The sequence below is a fragment of the Cydia pomonella genome, unplaced genomic scaffold, assembly GCF_033807575.1.
Source record: "Cydia pomonella isolate Wapato2018A unplaced genomic scaffold, ilCydPomo1 PGA_scaffold_31, whole genome shotgun sequence".
Lineage (NCBI taxonomy): Eukaryota > Metazoa > Arthropoda > Insecta > Lepidoptera > Tortricidae > Cydia > Cydia pomonella.
In genome coordinates this window covers 26,968-44,785 of record NW_026907866.1, presented here as the reverse complement: position 1 = coordinate 44,785, position 17,818 = coordinate 26,968, and the positions used below count along the sequence as shown (strand labels likewise).

Below are 17,818 nucleotides of genomic sequence, written 5' to 3'. Positions count from 1 at the left end.
TTTAATTCAATTTAATGTTTTATTTCAACCATGAAGCCCATATTTATATTATTTCTACCAAAAAGGTATTCAGCAGGCGAATGTTAGTGGTTCACCTGAGCACATAGGCAATTAAGTGAGTACCTTCATACATTTTAACTGAACATTCTTGCTCTTTGATATACAAGAGATTGAAAGTGTCAGTAGGTATCATAATATAGTTTATAAAAAGCAGATATATAAATACATACTTTCACGATTATTAATATTTTGCGACAAAGGGTAGTCTGAATTAAAAAGCTCTCTTTAATCTTTGAAAACAGTGTGTTTATTAGCCCTATAGCAGCTATAAGCAGTGGAATGGAATTTCAAGTTATGGTTTTGAATGATATAAATATTTAAATTTTTATGTTTTAGAACCAGTATTTGTCACTAATTGATGTGATAAAAATGTTTGTGTTTTACCAGAGCAGCAAAGTTTGTTTTCAACTCACGTGCCTTGAAACACTCGCAACGCTCAAGATTTTACTTTTACGCTCATGATTATATGTGACGTTACTAAACAGATTCAACATTTCTATGTTAAAAGAATGAGAGAGTGGCAAAGATTGTCACATCAGAAATTATATTTCGTCACTTCATTTTTCAGATATAATTTTATATTAACCATGTAGTTTCCCTATTGTACAGATAGCATCGCACACATTTAAGAGTAACTATTTTGATTAAAACTGTGAAAACCAACATCCGCCCACTTCCGCTTACTGGTTACCTGCGTGCGGCGACCGCTGCGCTCTTCATTCTTTATTTGTGCGTGGTAGCGTCCACACCTCGGTCTAGTTGCCGAACACTTCGGCACAAGACCACATTTTTTATAACGATCTTCGTTGCCTATGCCTACTATGGTGTTAGCTGTGAGATTTCATTGAATTCGTTGTGCAATATACATATATTTGTTTTTAAAATCGTTGTGCAATCCTTCAACTTGAAGGACATACATACATCCTGGAGGTTAGTCGAGAACTAACACGATGGAAAAAATCATCCTGGCGGTTGCTCGTGAACCAACACGAAGGAAAGTCTGTTCGTATTTCGAACACCGATTTCGCCCGGGGGTTGGTCGTGAACCAACACGAAGGTATAAGATCGAATAACGCACAACGAAACAAAGGCATAAAAAAATCATCCTGGGGGTTGGTCGTGAACCAACACGAAGGAAAGTCTGTTCGTATTTCGAACACCGATTTCGCCCGGCGCGGCGATTGGTCGTGAACCAAAAGATCGGATAATGCACAACGCACAACGAAACAAAGGGCCTAGACATTCATATTGGTGCATTCTTCATATTACCCATATATTTTGTGGGAAATTTATTGCCTTAAAAATGGGAATAATGTTGTGTTATAAAGCCGAGGGAAGCTTTCTTTTTATTTGGTTTTAGATGACCCAACACTTAAAATATATCCAAATTTTACTCACACCTAACCCATAGTACGGCATTAAATGAAAAAAGTATGAATCCCCGCCCATAGGTTGAATGTAAATCAACAAGCGACTCACAAATGTTGTATTTAACACAATAGTACATTGTTTTTATACTACACTACCCACATAAATATAATATTAATACATTGGGTAGGTATAACTTGTCTCTAAAAGTGGGAATTGCTACGTGTACCTACATCACGTCACAGTATTATTTAAAGTATATTCTTTCTGACGTACAATATTTAAACTCTTAGATGTTATAAAAGACGTGTAGTGAATTTGAAAGCAATTTCTAAACTTAATCTTGATAAAATATCTTGTTAATATGTATTGTGGTGCCCTGAGAGTGCATACATTTTGGTGTCGATTTTTAAATGATTATGATATGCAGAAACATTCATAAATCGAACTATAAAAATATGGCTACGTACGTCAATAATGTTATGGGCGATAAAACTTGAACAACTTTGGTTTCCTCCTATATTAAATCGCATAAAAAAAAAAAGAGTCAACCAAATGAATACTTATATAAAAATAAATATCAGCTTTGAGAATCTTATTTCTCAGAATAAGATATAACAAAACTTGATAATAAATGAGTAATTGTCCTGGTCGCTCATAGGCGATGCCAGTAAGTACTTATCATCTGTTTGATAATTAGATTTTTTCTTAAAGTTATATTGGATAATTAATTCAATTGAATCATTAAATTATAATAAGTACACTTACTTCAATTGAATTAGAGGAGACGAGTTTTTTCATCACAATTTACTAGAACAATTTGCAAGAACTCAGTGTCAAGCACCACTAGAGTACCATCCATCTGAGTTAATCAGAAAGCGGTTTTCTCTGCATTTTGGCGAGTTGCACTTATTAATAAATTTTGTTCGCATGTCTCACAGATATTGAGTGTTTATTTTTATGATTGTAAATAATCGGTAACTAGGTAAATACCTATTCATATATTTATTTAGGTAATTGTATTAAAACAACAAGACGATTACCCTCTGATTATCCTTTAAAGGATTACCCCTCAGATTACTACTTAAATAACTAAGTTATTAAATAGGTAATAGAAATCGTATAAAATTATTAAATTAATGTATGGTTCAACTCTCATGTGTCGGTCGCGGTACTCTTTCAGCCATCATTAATGCGATGGTACTATGCAATACGTTCACTAGACTTAAAACACTCAAAACGGTTATGCAATACGTTTTTGCTAAGTTTGAAATATATGTACATATACATTTAGTATCATAATTAATATAGTCATTCATAAAATTAAGACCGAATCACTAAATATAATATTAATAATATATATAGCTGCATCCCGACTCATTTCTAACCTCTCCCTATTTCTTGGAAACGGCTGAACGGATAGGGATGATTTTTTGGCCACGTATAGAGGAAATCGGGAGACGTATGGGAAAAATATGGATTTTTCGATGTGACTCCTGGATCAAAAAATGTTTGACGGCCCGGCTAAGCGGTGAGAGATAGAGGGGGGGTGCTCGACCAAATGTCATAGAGGACCCTGGGCAGTTTTGGAGGCCGCCATTTTTTTTTCAAAATGGCGGATTCAAAATGGCGGCCAATTTTCAAAAAGGTCCTAGCGCGCTGAAATTTTGGTCACGGAATCTCGGGCCCCTCTAGATGCCTATGGAAAAAAAAATTTTTGAAAAAATCCAAGATGGCGGAAAAAATGGCCACTTTAGTTTTGTATGGCAACTCTGAAACGGTGCGTGATAGGTGGGGGGTGCTCGACCAAATGTCATAGAGGGCCTCGAGAGAAAAAAAACTGCATCAAAAAAAATTCAAAATGGCCGACTTTTTTTTTTATTTTTTTTCAAGTTGGTCCGAGCGCGCTGAGATTTGGCATGCGGAGAGCGTGGGGGCCCAAGATTACCATGTGAAAAAAAATTTTTGGAAAAATCCAAAATGGCGGCGGACAGGGGCAAATCAAATTTTCGAGTAGGTTAAGCGAGCCCGAAGGGCGAGCTTCAGGCCGGGAGGCCGAAGGCCGACCCCGCGACGGGCCGACAGGCCCGGAGCTTCACCCCGAGTGGCCAGGCGCGCCCTACCCCCAGTAATTTTGAGCGAGGCCGAAGGCCGAGCTGCGGGAGTGAGGAACAAAGCGAAATCCTATATAAAAACTGTCTTAAGCGAGCCCGAAGGGCGAGCTTCAGGCCGGGAGGCCGAAGGCCGACCCCGGCGGAGGGCCGAAGGCCCGGAGCCATCACCCCGACCCCCAAGCGTGCAACCCCCAGTAACTTAAAGCGAGGCCGAAGGCCGAGCTGCGTGCACAAAGTGCTCCCAAGCGTTCTACCAAGTCGACTGTCTTGATAAGCGGAGCCGGCGGGCCGAAGGCCCGACGGCGACGCGCCGAGGCCAGCGAAGGCCGAAGGCCGAGCTCCGCGTAGGGCCGAAGGCCCGAAGCGTCACCTGAGAGGGGGAAGTTGGAGCTTAAACACGACCCAATAGGAAAAGTGTCTTAGACAAGCGAAACGGTGGGCCGAAGGCCGAAGGCCGTAGGCCCGACGTGAGCTTGTCAAGACACTTTTACTATTGGGTCGTGTTTAAGCTCCAACTTCCCGCACTACCCCCGAAGCGAAACCAACCCTCCCCGAGTGTTTTAATAAGCGAAGCGGCGGGCCGAAGGCCCGACGCTGAGCTTCGAAACCCAGCGAAGGCCGAAGGCCGAGCTCCGCGTAGGGCCGAAGGCCCGGAGCGTCACTCTGGGTCGCCCAAGCACGCGAGGCCGAAGGCCGAGCTGCGAGAGTGCGGATCAAAGCGGAAGTACAACCGCATTACATTTCACCTTTGGAAAACAAATATTCTTTATACTAAAAATAACGGGAAAAGTGCATTTATAGGGCGAACCGGTTACAAGTTAACTGTCTTAATAAGCGAAGCGACGCTGAGCTTCTAAACCAAGCGAAGGCCGAAGGCCGAGCTCCGCGTAGGGCCGAAACCAACCCTCCCCGAGTGTTTTAATAAGCGAAGCGGCGGGCCGAAGGCCCGACGCTGAGCTTCGAAACCCAGCGAAGGCCGAAGGCCGAGCTCCGCGTAGGGCCGAAGGCCCGGAGCGTCACTCTGGGTCGCCCAAGCACGCGAGGCCGAAGGCCGAGCTGCGAGAGTGCGGCCCAAAGCGGAAGTACAACCGCATTACCTTTGTCCTTTGGAAAACACATTTTCTTTATTTGAATAACAACAAAAATAACGGGAAAAGTGATAAAGCTAACCGGCAACAAGGTAACTGTCTTAATAAGCGAAGCGGCGGGCCGAAGGCCCGACGCTGAGCTTCGAAACCCAGCGAAGGCCGAAGGCCGAGCTCCGCGTAGGGCCGAAGGCACGGAGCGTTCCATCGGATCGCCCAAGCACGCGAGGCCGAAGGCCGAGCTGCGAGAGTGAGGCCCAAAGCGGAAGTATAACCGCATTAACTTTCCCCTTTGGAAAACTAATAATCTTTATACTAATAACAAGAAAAATAACAGGAAAATAGGGTTGTTTCCATCGACAAATTTTAGGGCAGAATTGTATCCCAATAAATTCTTTTGGATTATAAGAACATGTTAAACTACTGTTAGGGGACCTGTAATGACCATAATTATTGTAAATATTAAATTGGAAATATTTTTTGGCACACGTCACTTTACCAAACTCGAAACGTCTTTGAAGATTAGGATGACGTCACAACTCTCGGATTGACACTGTTGGCAGTTAGGCGATAAACAACAAATGACAAATGTCAGTTGACAGTTCGTATCTTCTACGTGTGTATGTAGTTATGTGTCAAACCGTAAACTGTGACGTCACACAATTTTCAAAGAGCGTTTTGGGCGCGAAAGCATCCGTCAAAATATATTTTGTTAATTTAACATATTTAAAGCCGTTTTTAGCATAAAAGTTGAATTATAAGGCAACTTTTAGTTAATAAGAACGTAATACAAGCGTTTCAAAAAATTGGAAACAACTCTATTGCCTTTATAAAGCGAACCGGCTCAAAGAGGAAGTACAACCGCATTTTTTGGAAAATAAATATTCTTTATATTAATAACAACAAAAATAGCGGCAAAAGTGATAAAGCGAACTTTTAAAATAATAATAAGAAGATTGTGTTTCAACATCTAGATTAGAACTGATATTTTCATAGAAATTATATAGGTACGCATTTACGCATCAAACTGCGACACTAACAGAACCGCGGGTTGCTACCAGAATCATGGGTTAGTTTAGGTTAGAATTGCAATCGTTGCAAAATTGAAATGATCTCAGAAAAGTGGGTTAGGTTAGGTTAGAACTGCAAACCTTGCAAAATCGAGTTGCGATCTGAAAAGTGGGTTAAGTTAAAACTGTGATTCTTGAGAAATCGAACTGCTGTCACAAAAGTGGGTTAGGTTAGGTTAGAACTGCAATCCTTGGATATTCGACTGCTATCATAAAAGTGGATTAGGTTAGGTTAAAACTGCTAACCTTGCAAAATCGAGATGCGGTAAGGAAATGGGTTAGGTTAGGTTAGAATTGTGATCCTGGGAAAATTGACCTGCTATCAGAAAAATGGGTTAAGTTAGGTTAGAAATGTGATACTTACAGAACCGGGTTGCTACCAGAACGATGGGTTAGGTTAGGTTAGAACTGTGATCCTTGGAAAATTGACCTGCTATCACAAAAGTGGGTTAGGTTAGGTTAGAACTGCAATCTTTGGAGAATCGAATGCTATCTGAAAAGTGGGTAAGGTTAGGTCAGAACTGTGATTCTTGGAAAATCGACCTGCTATCAGAAAAGTGGGTTAAGTTAGGTCAGAACTGTGATTCTTGGAAAATCGACCTGCTATCACAAAAGTGGGTTAGGTTAGGTTAGAACTGCAATCTTTGGAGAATCGAATGCTATCAGAAAAGTGGGTAAGGTTAGGTCAGAACTGTGATTCTTGGAAAATCGACCTGCTATCAGAAAAGTGGGTTAGGTTAGGTTAGAACTGCAATCCTTGGAAAATCGAACGCTATCAGAAAAGTGTGTTAGGTTAGGTCAGAACTGTTGGGGCGCTAGGTCGGGTAACCTCCACGAGGGTCTGGGTCATTCCAATTTCTGTTGATCCTCGCGGATCCGCAGTCAAGGGAATGGCTTATGGCTGGTGCGCCCTGGGGGCAACGGTAAGTGATCTCCTGCGTGGGATTGCTTACCGGTGTTGCCAATAACCCGACACCCGGGAATAGCCCGGGAGGGGAGGGGTAGGTTGCTCTTGGCGTGTCTCTATGATCTCTTAGGCTATACCGGACAGGGCTACCCATACCGGGCAGGCGAAGAGAGAGGGACACTATCAAGAGCAGGGGGGACGGGTATACCTGCTTTCGGTGCCGAAACCGGGTGTACAGGCCTTGGCCACCGTCCCGAAACTCGTTATCCCAAATGATAAGGTGTTGTTGTCATGTCTAGCAGCCTTTGATGGGACCGAGGACCTTGCCTTGGTCGACCGGGTCAAGAGGAGTTAACCTCAATAAAAAATCCACAATCCCCCGCATGGCGGTTCACCGTGCTGGGGTGCTCTTCTTAGAGCGGCTGGGGTGCTCATCAGTCACTAGTGGCCAAACCTGTGATACCTCCCGACCTCACAGCGTATATAGGGCCACAGTTTAGGTATTGGGGATCTCTGCCTCTGTGGAGCTTTTGTTCTCCCCAACTCGTGGGAATTTAATGGCATCTAAAAATAAAAAAACTCCTGAAAACGGCCCTTTTGAGGGCCAACACGAAAACGGCCCTTCTCAGGGCCAACACGAAAACGGCCCTTCTCAGGGCCAACATGAAAGCGGCTCTTCCCAGAGCCTGCCTGATGCGGTGTCGGAGCTGGATCAAAGAGCGTCGACAGACTCAGACTCAGACTTGGGGACTAACTCCCAGGCAAGAACGAGAGGAGTCAGAAATGAACGGTCAGGGAGGATACGTCGACTGTCTGACACGACGGACTCCGACGACCTTGCAAAGGACGATGAGACGGCTGGCGAGAAGTCAGTGGAAAGACAGTTGGCCCAAAAAAGGCGCCATACTGGATCGGACGAGGAAACGTGTCTGGGAAACCTGCCAAAAATAAATACAGCACGTCGAGGCGGGAAATGGGGAAAGAGCAAGACCCGCGGAGCGTACACGGGTATTGCTAAGACCAAATCCCTTGGGGCATACGTGGGAATAGCCAAGGCCAAAAGCATGCTGAAAATATGTCTCGAGCGAGGGTCTTCTGGGAAAAAAGCGGATAAGGATGCCAGACATACGCCCCAAGTTCACGGGCCGGCGTCCTGCTCGATGAAGGAAAAAAACCAAACATCTGAACAGGTCATTTCCGATGAGGAGCAAGAAATGGAGTGCAACCTGGTGCTGGAGGGTTGTCAGTCACCGGCTGCTGACGGAGACGAAGCGGATGTGGCCCGCAGGGCAGCCAAGAGGGTGCTGGCCGACGTCAGCAAGTCAGCGAATTTAAAGGGAACCATCCGCGGTCGCATTAACAAGGCGTGCCGCGAAATAATAAATGCCATGGATAACATTGACTCAAGAGAGGAGAATGAGGAGGTGCATGTCCTTCGGGCAAATAATAAAAGATTGAAGGAAGAGCTAGCTCATGCGACATCTGAATTGAAGGCGCTCAGAAAGGCCTTTTCCGATCGGAATAAGAAGGAGACTCCAGCAGGCAGTCTAAAGGCTAACCAGATCCTGGAGGCGGTAACGGATGCCTTGTCTGAGTTTAGGGAGGAGCTGTCGGCGAGTCTCTTCAAATCGCTAGGGGACATGGTTAATGCTCGCATAGACGACATAAAGAGTCGTCTCCCTCCAGCGCCGGTTGTTCGCCCGCCATTAGCGGCGGACCGAAAAAAGGCAGCTACGGCTGCCGCTAGGACGGTTTCTCCTACACGGTTTCCTGTGGTTGATCTGCCGGATAATCCCTGGACCCCGTTGGCGGTTCCTGCCCCCGCTCCTACCCCAAGGCCTGGCCCTGGGGAATCTGTAGAGAAATCTGCAGCATCGTCTGGGTCAACGCTAATGCCCCCTGCGAGAGCTGCACCTGGCCCGAAAGTGCCGCGGAGGAAACAAGTAGCTACCAAGCAGGTACCTCAGGTGACTCCTCCCCATCATGCGGGAAATTCTTCAAAACCCACCCCCGCTCCCCGAGCGAAGAGGGTTACTCAGACGGCGCCGCCGCCACCACCGACGACTGCTAATCAGACGTGGACAGAAGTATTGGGCCGTAAAGCAAAGAGAAAAGCTAATAAGAAAGCGTCTGCAGCAGTCCAACCGGCTGTGAAGCCAAAGCCGAAGCCGCGTAAATTGGTTGCTCCATCGACGGCGGGCATTGTAGTGGCTCTCAAACCAGAATCTGAGGCTACATATGCGGGGATCTTCGCCAAGGTGACGACTTCTTTTGGTCTAGCTGAGGTGGGGCTAGACCACGTTAAAGTTCGGAAAACGGCCGATGGGGCGCGTATCATTGAGGTCCCTGGTACCGACAACGGCAGGACAGCCGATGTCCTGCGCGAGAAATTGGAGGGCTTGGTCGGCAACGACGCGAGGGTGTACCGGCCAACAAAAATGGCCGGCTTGAGGGTATCAGGACTCATGGAATGTGCAACCAAGGAGGCAGTAGCCGAGGCAATATCAGCGAAGGGTGGTTGCAGACTTGACGAGGTGAAGGTGGGCGCAATCCGTACTGGCTTTAACGGGGTAGGTTCGACCCTCATTAAATGCCCAGTGACAGCCGCCAACAAGATAGTAGAGGGAGGGCGTTTGCTTGTGGGGTGGTCGAGTGCACAAGTTCATATATTAGATCCAGCACCGCTCCGCTGTTATAAATGCATGGGGACGGGACACGCTCGTGCCACTTGCCCTTCACAAGTAGAGAGAGGGAACCTGTGCTTCCGGTGCAGCAAGCCGGGACATAAGGCGTCGGGCTGCACCGAGGCGCCATTTTGCGCGGCGTGTCACCAAGCTAAGAAGCCAGCCGGCCACTATATGGGAGGCCAAGCATGCTGCCCCCCACCGACTAAGGGAAGAGTAGGCCCCGTCCAGACCCAGGGGCCCGAACAGAGATCCGCCCAAGGGGCTGACGAGGGACAAGAGATGGATACGTAATGTTGCCACGCCCTTACGAACTTCTACAGACTAACTTGAACAGATGCGCCCGTGCCCAAGACCTGCTCATGCAGGTAATAGCGGAGTGGGGCATAGGCGCGGCTGTGGTGGCGGAACCGTATTGCGTTCCTCCTCAGCCCAACTGGGTAGGAGCAACTGACCGGAAAGTGGCTCTAGTAGTACCGGCTATTGGGGACTATCCTCCCCTGATAGCGGTTCATAAAGGTCCCGGAATGGCGGCAGCCAAATGGGGAAACCTTATACTAATCGGAACTTACTTTTCCCCTAATAGGCCACTATGGGAATTCGAGGGTTACTTAGATGATCTGGGAGGGCTAATAAGGAGGTCAGCACCAACCCCGGTACTCGTGATGGGGGACCTTAATGCTAAAAGCGCAGCCTGGGGTTCCCTTGTTACTAATGCGAAGGGCGAAACCCTTAGGGACTGGGCGGTGGAGATGGGACTGGTGGTTGTAAACCAGGGCAATGCCTACACATGTGTGCGACAACAGGGAGGATCCATTGTCGACGTTACTCTTGCAACCCCTGTTGTCGCTAACCGAATTGAGGACTGGCGTGTCCTGGAGGATGTGGAAACTCTCTCCGACCACGTTTACATCAGGATGAGGATTTCTCCATCTCCGGCGGCCCCACTACAGGCTTCACCGCAAGCAGCGAGCAGGCGTCGTCCCTATGGCGGTTTTCCTAGGTGGTCCCTGGCCAGCCTGGATAGGGACATGATTGAGGAGGCCGCATTGATAGAGGCTTGGTGCGCTCCCCCACCAGTAGACCTTGGGGTTGAAGGAAGGGCAGCCCGGTTCCGTGCCTCGCTAACGACGGTGTGCGATACTGGAATGTCAAGGACCAAGAAATTTACTGGCAAAAAACAGGTCTACTGGTGGTCGCAGGAAATTGCAGCCCTCCGAGTAACCGCCAATGCTGCACGCCGGAAATTCACCAGGTGCCGGCGCCGGCAACACACGGCGGCAGAGGAGGAGACACTAAGGGAGGCCCTTTTAACCGCAAAATTGGCATTGAGAATTGCTATAGCCAAACGGAAGGATGAAGCCCGAGAGGAATTCCTGAATACTTTAGATAGGGATCCATGGGGGCGACCCTATAAAATTGTCAGGAACAAACTGAAACACGCTCCCCCCATGGATTCCCTAGAGCCGGAACTATTAAGGAGAGTTGTAGAGGGCCTCTTCCCGGCGGCACCGGACTTTGCGCCTCCCGTCATGGCTCTCCCAGTGCAGGAACCGGAGGGCCTCCCGGATGTCCCTTTAATCTCGGACGTGGAAATTATGGGAGCGGTGTTCCGAATGAGAGCCAGCAAAAAGGCTCCGGGGCCGGATGGTGTGCCAGGGAGAGTGCTCTCCCTGGCACTTAAACACCTCGGAGTTCGGCTTCGAGGGTTATTTGACGACTGCCTCAAAGAGGGAATTTTCCCTCGTTGCTGGAAGGAGGGTAGATTGTGCCTATTACGAAAGGAGAGTCGTCCAGCTGACTCTCCTTCGGGATACCGCCCCATCGTTCTCCTGGATGAAACCGGCAAGATGCTGGAGCGCATTATAGCAAGGCGTATCACTAAGCACTTGGAAGACACGGGCCCGAACATTAGCGACCGGCAATTCGGCTTCCGCGAGGGGCGGTCAACAATAGACGCTGTAGGCACGTTGAAGAAATTCAGCGACCTGGCAGCAGATAAAAAGGAGGGAGCCATAGCAGTATCTCTGGACATTGCCAATGCCTTCGGCTCTCTCCCTTATGGAGTGATAAAAGAGGCGCTCCGGTATCACGATGTGCCTCTGTATTTGAGGACAATAATAGAGCACTACCTCTCAGACAGAGTAGTGCTCTATGAATCAGGAGGCAGACGCCTAGAAAGACGGATGGAGTGTGGTGTTCCGCAGGGGTCGGTGCTGGGTCCCCTGCTCTGGAACATTGGTTTTGATTGGGCAATAAGAGGGGAGCAACTTCCCCGTATGGTCACCATTTGTTATGCCGATGACACAATGGTGGCCGTAAGGGGAAGAGAGTATCGGGAAACCTTAAGGAGAGCCGCAGTGGCAACCGAGCTCACGGTGGGGCGCATTAAACTGCTAGGACTTACGGTATCTCTTAATAAGACTGACGCCGTAGTCTTCAAAGGAAGAGGCTGGAGGCTGCCACCTGATGAGGTGATCCCTGTTGGAGGTGAGGCGGTCCCTTTAAAAGCCCAAATTAAATACCTGGGCCTTATCTTGGACAACAAGTGGGAATTCGAGGAACACTTTTCCAACCTGGTTCCTCGACTCATTAGTGCTGCTTCGGCGCTGAGCCGACTGTTGCCCAACGTTGGAGGCCCCCAAGCCCCTTGTCGACGCCTATATGCGAACGTTATTCGCAGCATGGCGCTATACGGAGCACCGATATGGGCCGGGAGGCTTAATGACAAAACAAGGGCCCTCCTCAGAAGACCCCAGAGAATTATTGCGCGGCGCATTATTAGAGGGTACTCGACCATCGGGCACGCGGCCGCTTGTGCCCTCGCCGGTATCTTGCCGTGGGATCTGGACGCACGATTACTAGCGGAGAGGTACAACCAGAGGATGGAGCTATGCATCACCGATGAGCATCTGGCTCCTAGAGAGTTGGAGGCGCGGCTAGAGGCAGCAAAGAAGAGGGAGAGAGATCGATGGAAAAGCCAGCTGGAGAACGAGCCATACGGCGCATACACCATAGGGGCGCTCCTCCCGTCTTTCGATAGCTGGCTGGACCGTAAAAGTGGTATCTTGACCTACAGGCAAGTACAGGTAATGACTGGACACGGCTGCTTCGGTCATTACCTGTACACAATACAGAGGGAGCCTACGCCGATTTGTCATCACTGCGGGTACGAAGATGACACCGCATATCACACAATGGTGGAATGCCCATCCTGGGCCCCAGAGAGACGGGAGCTAGAAATGGCCCTAAACGTGGATGATCTCTCGCTGCATAATATAGTAACAAAAATTCTGGCCAGCGAGAGATCCTGGGAGGCGTTCAATAACTTCTGCGAAGAAGTTATAAGAAAGAAAGAGGAAGCGGAGCGGATGCGGGAAGAGAGAGCTGATGCGCACCCGCTTCGACGCAGACGGAGGGGAACAAGGCAAAGGCAATTCGTCAATGCCTTGATTCCTCAGTAGAGCTGCGGGCTGGGGACCCGCAGATAAAGCTCTACACGCCTGGGGAGGGATTGTAGCGTTACACAATCCCTCCTCTTTTAACATGAGGGTGCTCCCGATGAATTAGCCGGGGCGGCCGGGGGAGCATCGTGGTAGAATATTAGTGATCCCATGATGCTCCCCTATAACGGCAGAGAGGGTAACGCCGCAGGGGAAGTTAGTGGGTATTCCCCTCCCCTCCCTCTGGCAAGCAGAGGGAGTTGCGAGGGGCGAGTCCCACATACCACCCCATCCCCAACGGGCTTTCGCAGCCCGGGGGTGAGATACGTAAATGTATTTACCCCTGCGTGAAAAAAAAAAAAAAAAAAAAAAAAAAAAGGTCAGAACTGTTATCCTTGGAAAATCGACCTGCTATCAGAAAAGTAGGTTAGGTTAGGTTAGAACTGTGTTGGGCAATAAGACGTGCCCAACTTCCTCGCATGATCACCATTTGTTACGCCGATGACACAATGGTGGATGTGCGGGGAAAAGATACGGCGGAGACTCTGCGAAGGACAGCGGTGGCCACAGAGCTCACCGTAGGAATAATAGAGCCATTAGGCCTAAAGGTGGCATTAGCGAAAACAGAAGCCATAATCTTTGAGGGACGAGGGTGGAAGATTCCAGCAGGAACCAGCATACCTGTTGCGGGTGAGGCGGTTCAGATTAAGTCCAACATCAAATACCTTGGCCTCATTTTGGACCTCAAATGGAATTTCGAGGAGCACTTTAAAAAGTTGGCTCCTCGAGTAGTGGGTGCGGCCTCGGCCTTAAGTAGTCTCCTACCCAACATAGGCGGACCTGGCTCATTGTGTAAGCGCCTATACACAGGTGTTGTGAGGAGTATGGCAATGTACGCAGCTCCCATCAGGGCGGACCGGCTCTCCAGCCGCAATAGAGCACTCCTCCGTCGGCCTCAGAGAGTCATTGCTCTGCGTGTAACAAGAACATATCACAATGTGTCACATGCAGCGCCATGTGTGATGGCGGACACTCCCCCGTGGGAGCTTGATGCGGTAGTCCTCGCGGAAAGGTACAGGGTGAGAGCTGAGGCCAGGGCGCGCGGAGAGCAGCTAGATCCTGAAGATGGGGAGAGAGCAGAAAAGCCTGCGCTGGACCGGCTTAAAGAGAGGTGGAAGGACCTACTGGAGGATTCCCCCTATGGAACACGCACAATAGGGGCAATCCTCCCTTCCCTAGACCAGTGGGTTGAAAGAAAGTTTGGCGTTCTCACGTTCAAATTAACGCAGGTAATGACTGGGCATGACTGTTTCGGTCATTACCTGCATGAAATTGAGAGGGAACCCACGGCGGTGTGTCATGAGTGCGGGGACCCAGACGATACGGCTCAACACACCCTCGAGCTATGCCAAAAATGGGACATAGAGAGGCAGCAGCTCATGAATAATGCTGAAATAGAAGGAGGAGATCTTTCGCTGCACAACGTGATAGTAGCTGACTAACTATGCGATTAAAACCTGTTTTGGTTCTCAATCCCCAAATAATCCCATGAGAGCACCGAGACAGGCTTAAATATAGATATAAAACCCTACATATATATCACTAAAAAAAATAAAACAAATTTTTACTATACAAAAAGTTTTATTTATAATACAATTTTTTCATACTTATCAAGCATATATTTTATTATCACAACAGTCAATATAATTAGTACCTACTACTTAAATCAACAATGGCAAAACTTTACAGGGCAATTCATCAATTAAAAATCATTTGCTGCACACTGATGGCATACTGCCTTGAAAGTTCTTAATACCACTGATGGACACAACTTCTTAAGACATGTTTAAAAATATTTAACATTCAAAGGATTAATTATGTTTAATAAAAACGGCAAATAATTTAAACTTACATGACAGATTTTGTTAGCATTTCACATATAATATAATATTTTCACAATGTTTACTTTAAAATATTAATTATTAACATTTATATCAATAGAATATTTAAATATATACACTATTAGGTGGGTCCATACAAAGTGAGCGAGCGAGCATGTATGTACAAGGCAATTACCTCTCGCACAAACCGGCCAGTGTAGATGTGCCTTGGCCGAGGCAATATCTGCGTTTTCCTCGCTTAAGCGCACCGCCTTGGCTGAGGCACGTCCACACTGGTTGGTTTGTGCATGAGGAAATTGCCTCTTGTGTATGCTCGCTCTGTGTGGACCCAGCTATTGATGAAAAAGTGCAAGATTATGAAAGAATTATGTTAAATTGGTATGTTTACATTATTTGTCATTTCTATTGAACTTCACTTTACCTAAATATATTTATATACATTTATAAACACACAAATTTATAATACACCAACACAAATGGTGACAAAAAAACTGTGTTGTTCTAAGGCACCAAGCAGAGGTGCATATTGATACACCAATCGTCTATTTGTTTTCGGCCATGTGGTACTTCGTTGTACGTTCTTCTTAGTGCACTATCGTCACCCATCTAGACTATGTATCGGAGCCAACGTCGTCTGGATAACGTTGGAGTCGGACACCAGATTTGCAATTTCTTGGTTTTGGCAAACCAACATTTTCTGGTTCCGTCTAGACGTCCCAGGTACCGCTGGAAAGGTTTCTGGTTATCCCATCACAGTAGTAAGTAATTAGCTATCTGTACGGTATGTATTTAATCTGAAAAGATAAAAATAACTTTAGTAACCTAATAATGTTAGGCAATGTCTAAGCAATGAATAACCAGGTGGTTTTGGGGACCCCCCCTATTCGTTCCATTCCTTTTCAGTCTTCCCATTTCTCCGGGATGTTAAGGTTATGTTAATTTCTACAATAAGGTTTTGTTATAGTCTTAATGTGCAAAAACTAAATGAAAAACATGTATAATAAAGTAATATGTGTTGTTATACTTACAATAATGAGATGAAATGAAGATATATATATTTTTTTTATAATCTATAATAAAATCGAATCCTTCTTTGACACAGGACGTTGACAACATGTAATCAGTGTTGCCAGCAGAATTTATAGTTGTTTCAAATGTAAGTTTGTTTGTTTGTTTAATAATTATATAAAATAAATTATTAAACAAACATAGTAATAAACTATATCAGTAATAAATTGAATATATTTAAATTGTATTATGAATACATCCATTTTAGTTTTTAAAAGGTAACACCATTGAAGATATGAAAGCCTCCTATTCATTACTAAATAAATTCGTTTCAAATAGATTCCTGTAAATATGTACATGTTGTATGTATACTTACAAATCTAACAAGTTTAAACAGAGTGGTCGGAGCGCTATTATTATTTGTGTTATCACTCTTAATTTTGTAACTATTTTTAAAAAGCTTTAAGTGTCATGACGACTTTATTTTTAGGTTTTATATTAATTTAATAAGATATATTTTATGTACCGGTCTAAAGAGTTTTTAATATTAGACATGATCAGAGGTGGGAGCTTTGAATCTGCATTGATATCTCTGTAAGAATTTACATCACAGGCGAATTTTGTTGGTGCCTCATAATCGACATTTAATGCTGGATTCAACTGAAATAATATTAATTTGATCGTAAAATATGAACTTGTTGATATTTATGAAGTTTTATTTCTTAAATACACATTTTTTTAAGGTGTTAATTTCATACAAAACGAGTTGGTCGAGTTGTCTCAAACTCCAGTGTCGCCATCTACAATATAAGTAATATTTTATCATGTTTGATCGTTTATGGCCAGCTTTATGTCTAGGCTCTAAAGCAGGGTTGCCAACTTAGTGGTTTTACCACTAAATTTAGGAGGAAAAAAGCAGCCAGTGGTTTTTTTAGGGGCTAAGTATTTTTAATGGTTTATTTAGGAATCTTTCTAAAAGTGTTCATGATGTGAGAAGCTACATACTATACTGGAAATGAAACGTTCTCGATACCATAGTGTATCCCACTCTGTGTTGCGATCTAAGCTACACAGTGATTTGTAACGTGGTTGTATGATATTCCGTCGCTGTAAAGGCGGTTTAAACCATCATATATGGTCGGGGCCCCTTGTCGGGTCGTGCAGTGTTAGGCCGGCCACATACATACGGTCTTACGAAATGACCTGTGTGAACGGAACATCGCTATACACATTCATACAGCTGTCTCGTTTGCACATGTCATTTCATACGGAAGACGTATAGAAATAGAAAGTCTGTATGTTAATAATCAAAAGCAAGTACGGTGGAGCAGGGAGAGGCAGGGTACTTCCATACGTGCGGTAGTCTGTTATGGCTATAAGTTTGATCTAGGTGTTGGGCCCCACCAAAAGTATCGTGTAAATAAGCTTCTAGCGCTCTATTTTGGGTCTGTGGCGTCGTGGCTGGTGATTCTTGGATTTGATGGCAAACTTGAGCACTACGGGTGCGCACACGTTATTGGATGTAAGCGAAAGATGCAAGAACTTTTTATGTTGCCTTGCAGAACAGATACAAAAACGGCTGCCGGATAATTTATCAATCCTGAAAGTAATTGCTAATTTAGACCCAAAAGTGGCTACGTCTCAAGTAAAACCTGACATAAAACCAGTTTTAAATCACATTCACACTTATATTTACGGAAACAAAAATGATATCGAATCTGAGTGGCACCAATTGAGTAATAAAATGTGGTCAAACACTTCAACATCAGCGGATTTTTACTTTGAAGTATACGACGATTGCGATGCTGCTGGCTGCAAACGTTTCGAAAATATCACAAAATGCGGGTTGGCGTTAACAACAGAGGGCCTACCGCGAACCACGTTCGACGTATTGCCTCCCTGTCATACTTACGTACGAATTTATAAGTACGACAGAGAGGCAACACGTCGAACGTGGTTCGCGGTAGGCCCTCAGTTCCCATTTCAAATGCAAGGGTATACGCGCGTTGTCTATATATAATATAGTAAAAAATAAGCTGCGGAATAGATTATCCATTGAAATGCTGCAAAGTGTGATAATGGTCCGCTTCACGCTATAGCGATTAGAATCTTGCGTGACATTTACTCCAACAAATAAAATGTTAAAACTATTTACCGTTCATATGTATGATCATAAAA

At 45.7% G+C, this 17,818-nt stretch overlaps 1 protein-coding gene and 1 long non-coding RNA gene across 2 annotated transcripts; one reads left to right on the top strand and one right to left on the bottom strand.

The window, feature by feature from the left end:
- The first annotated feature begins 7,161 nt into the window (after positions 1–7,161).
- LOC133534000 (PHD finger protein rhinoceros-like) lies at positions 7,162–9,582 on the top strand. Its single transcript, XM_061873090.1, has one exon. It carries the CDS (start codon positions 7,162–7,164, stop codon positions 9,580–9,582), a length of 2,421 nt encoding a protein of 806 aa, XP_061729074.1.
- A 4,770-nt stretch (positions 9,583–14,352) lies between these two features.
- Positions 14,353–15,787, bottom strand: LOC133534004 (uncharacterized). The gene is made up of 2 exons (XR_009801958.1): positions 15,661–15,787; positions 14,353–15,426 (listed from the first exon to the last, which is right to left on the bottom strand). It is a non-coding gene; the product is annotated as an uncharacterized LOC133534004 (long non-coding RNA).
- Positions 15,788–17,818: the final 2,031 nt, after the last annotated feature.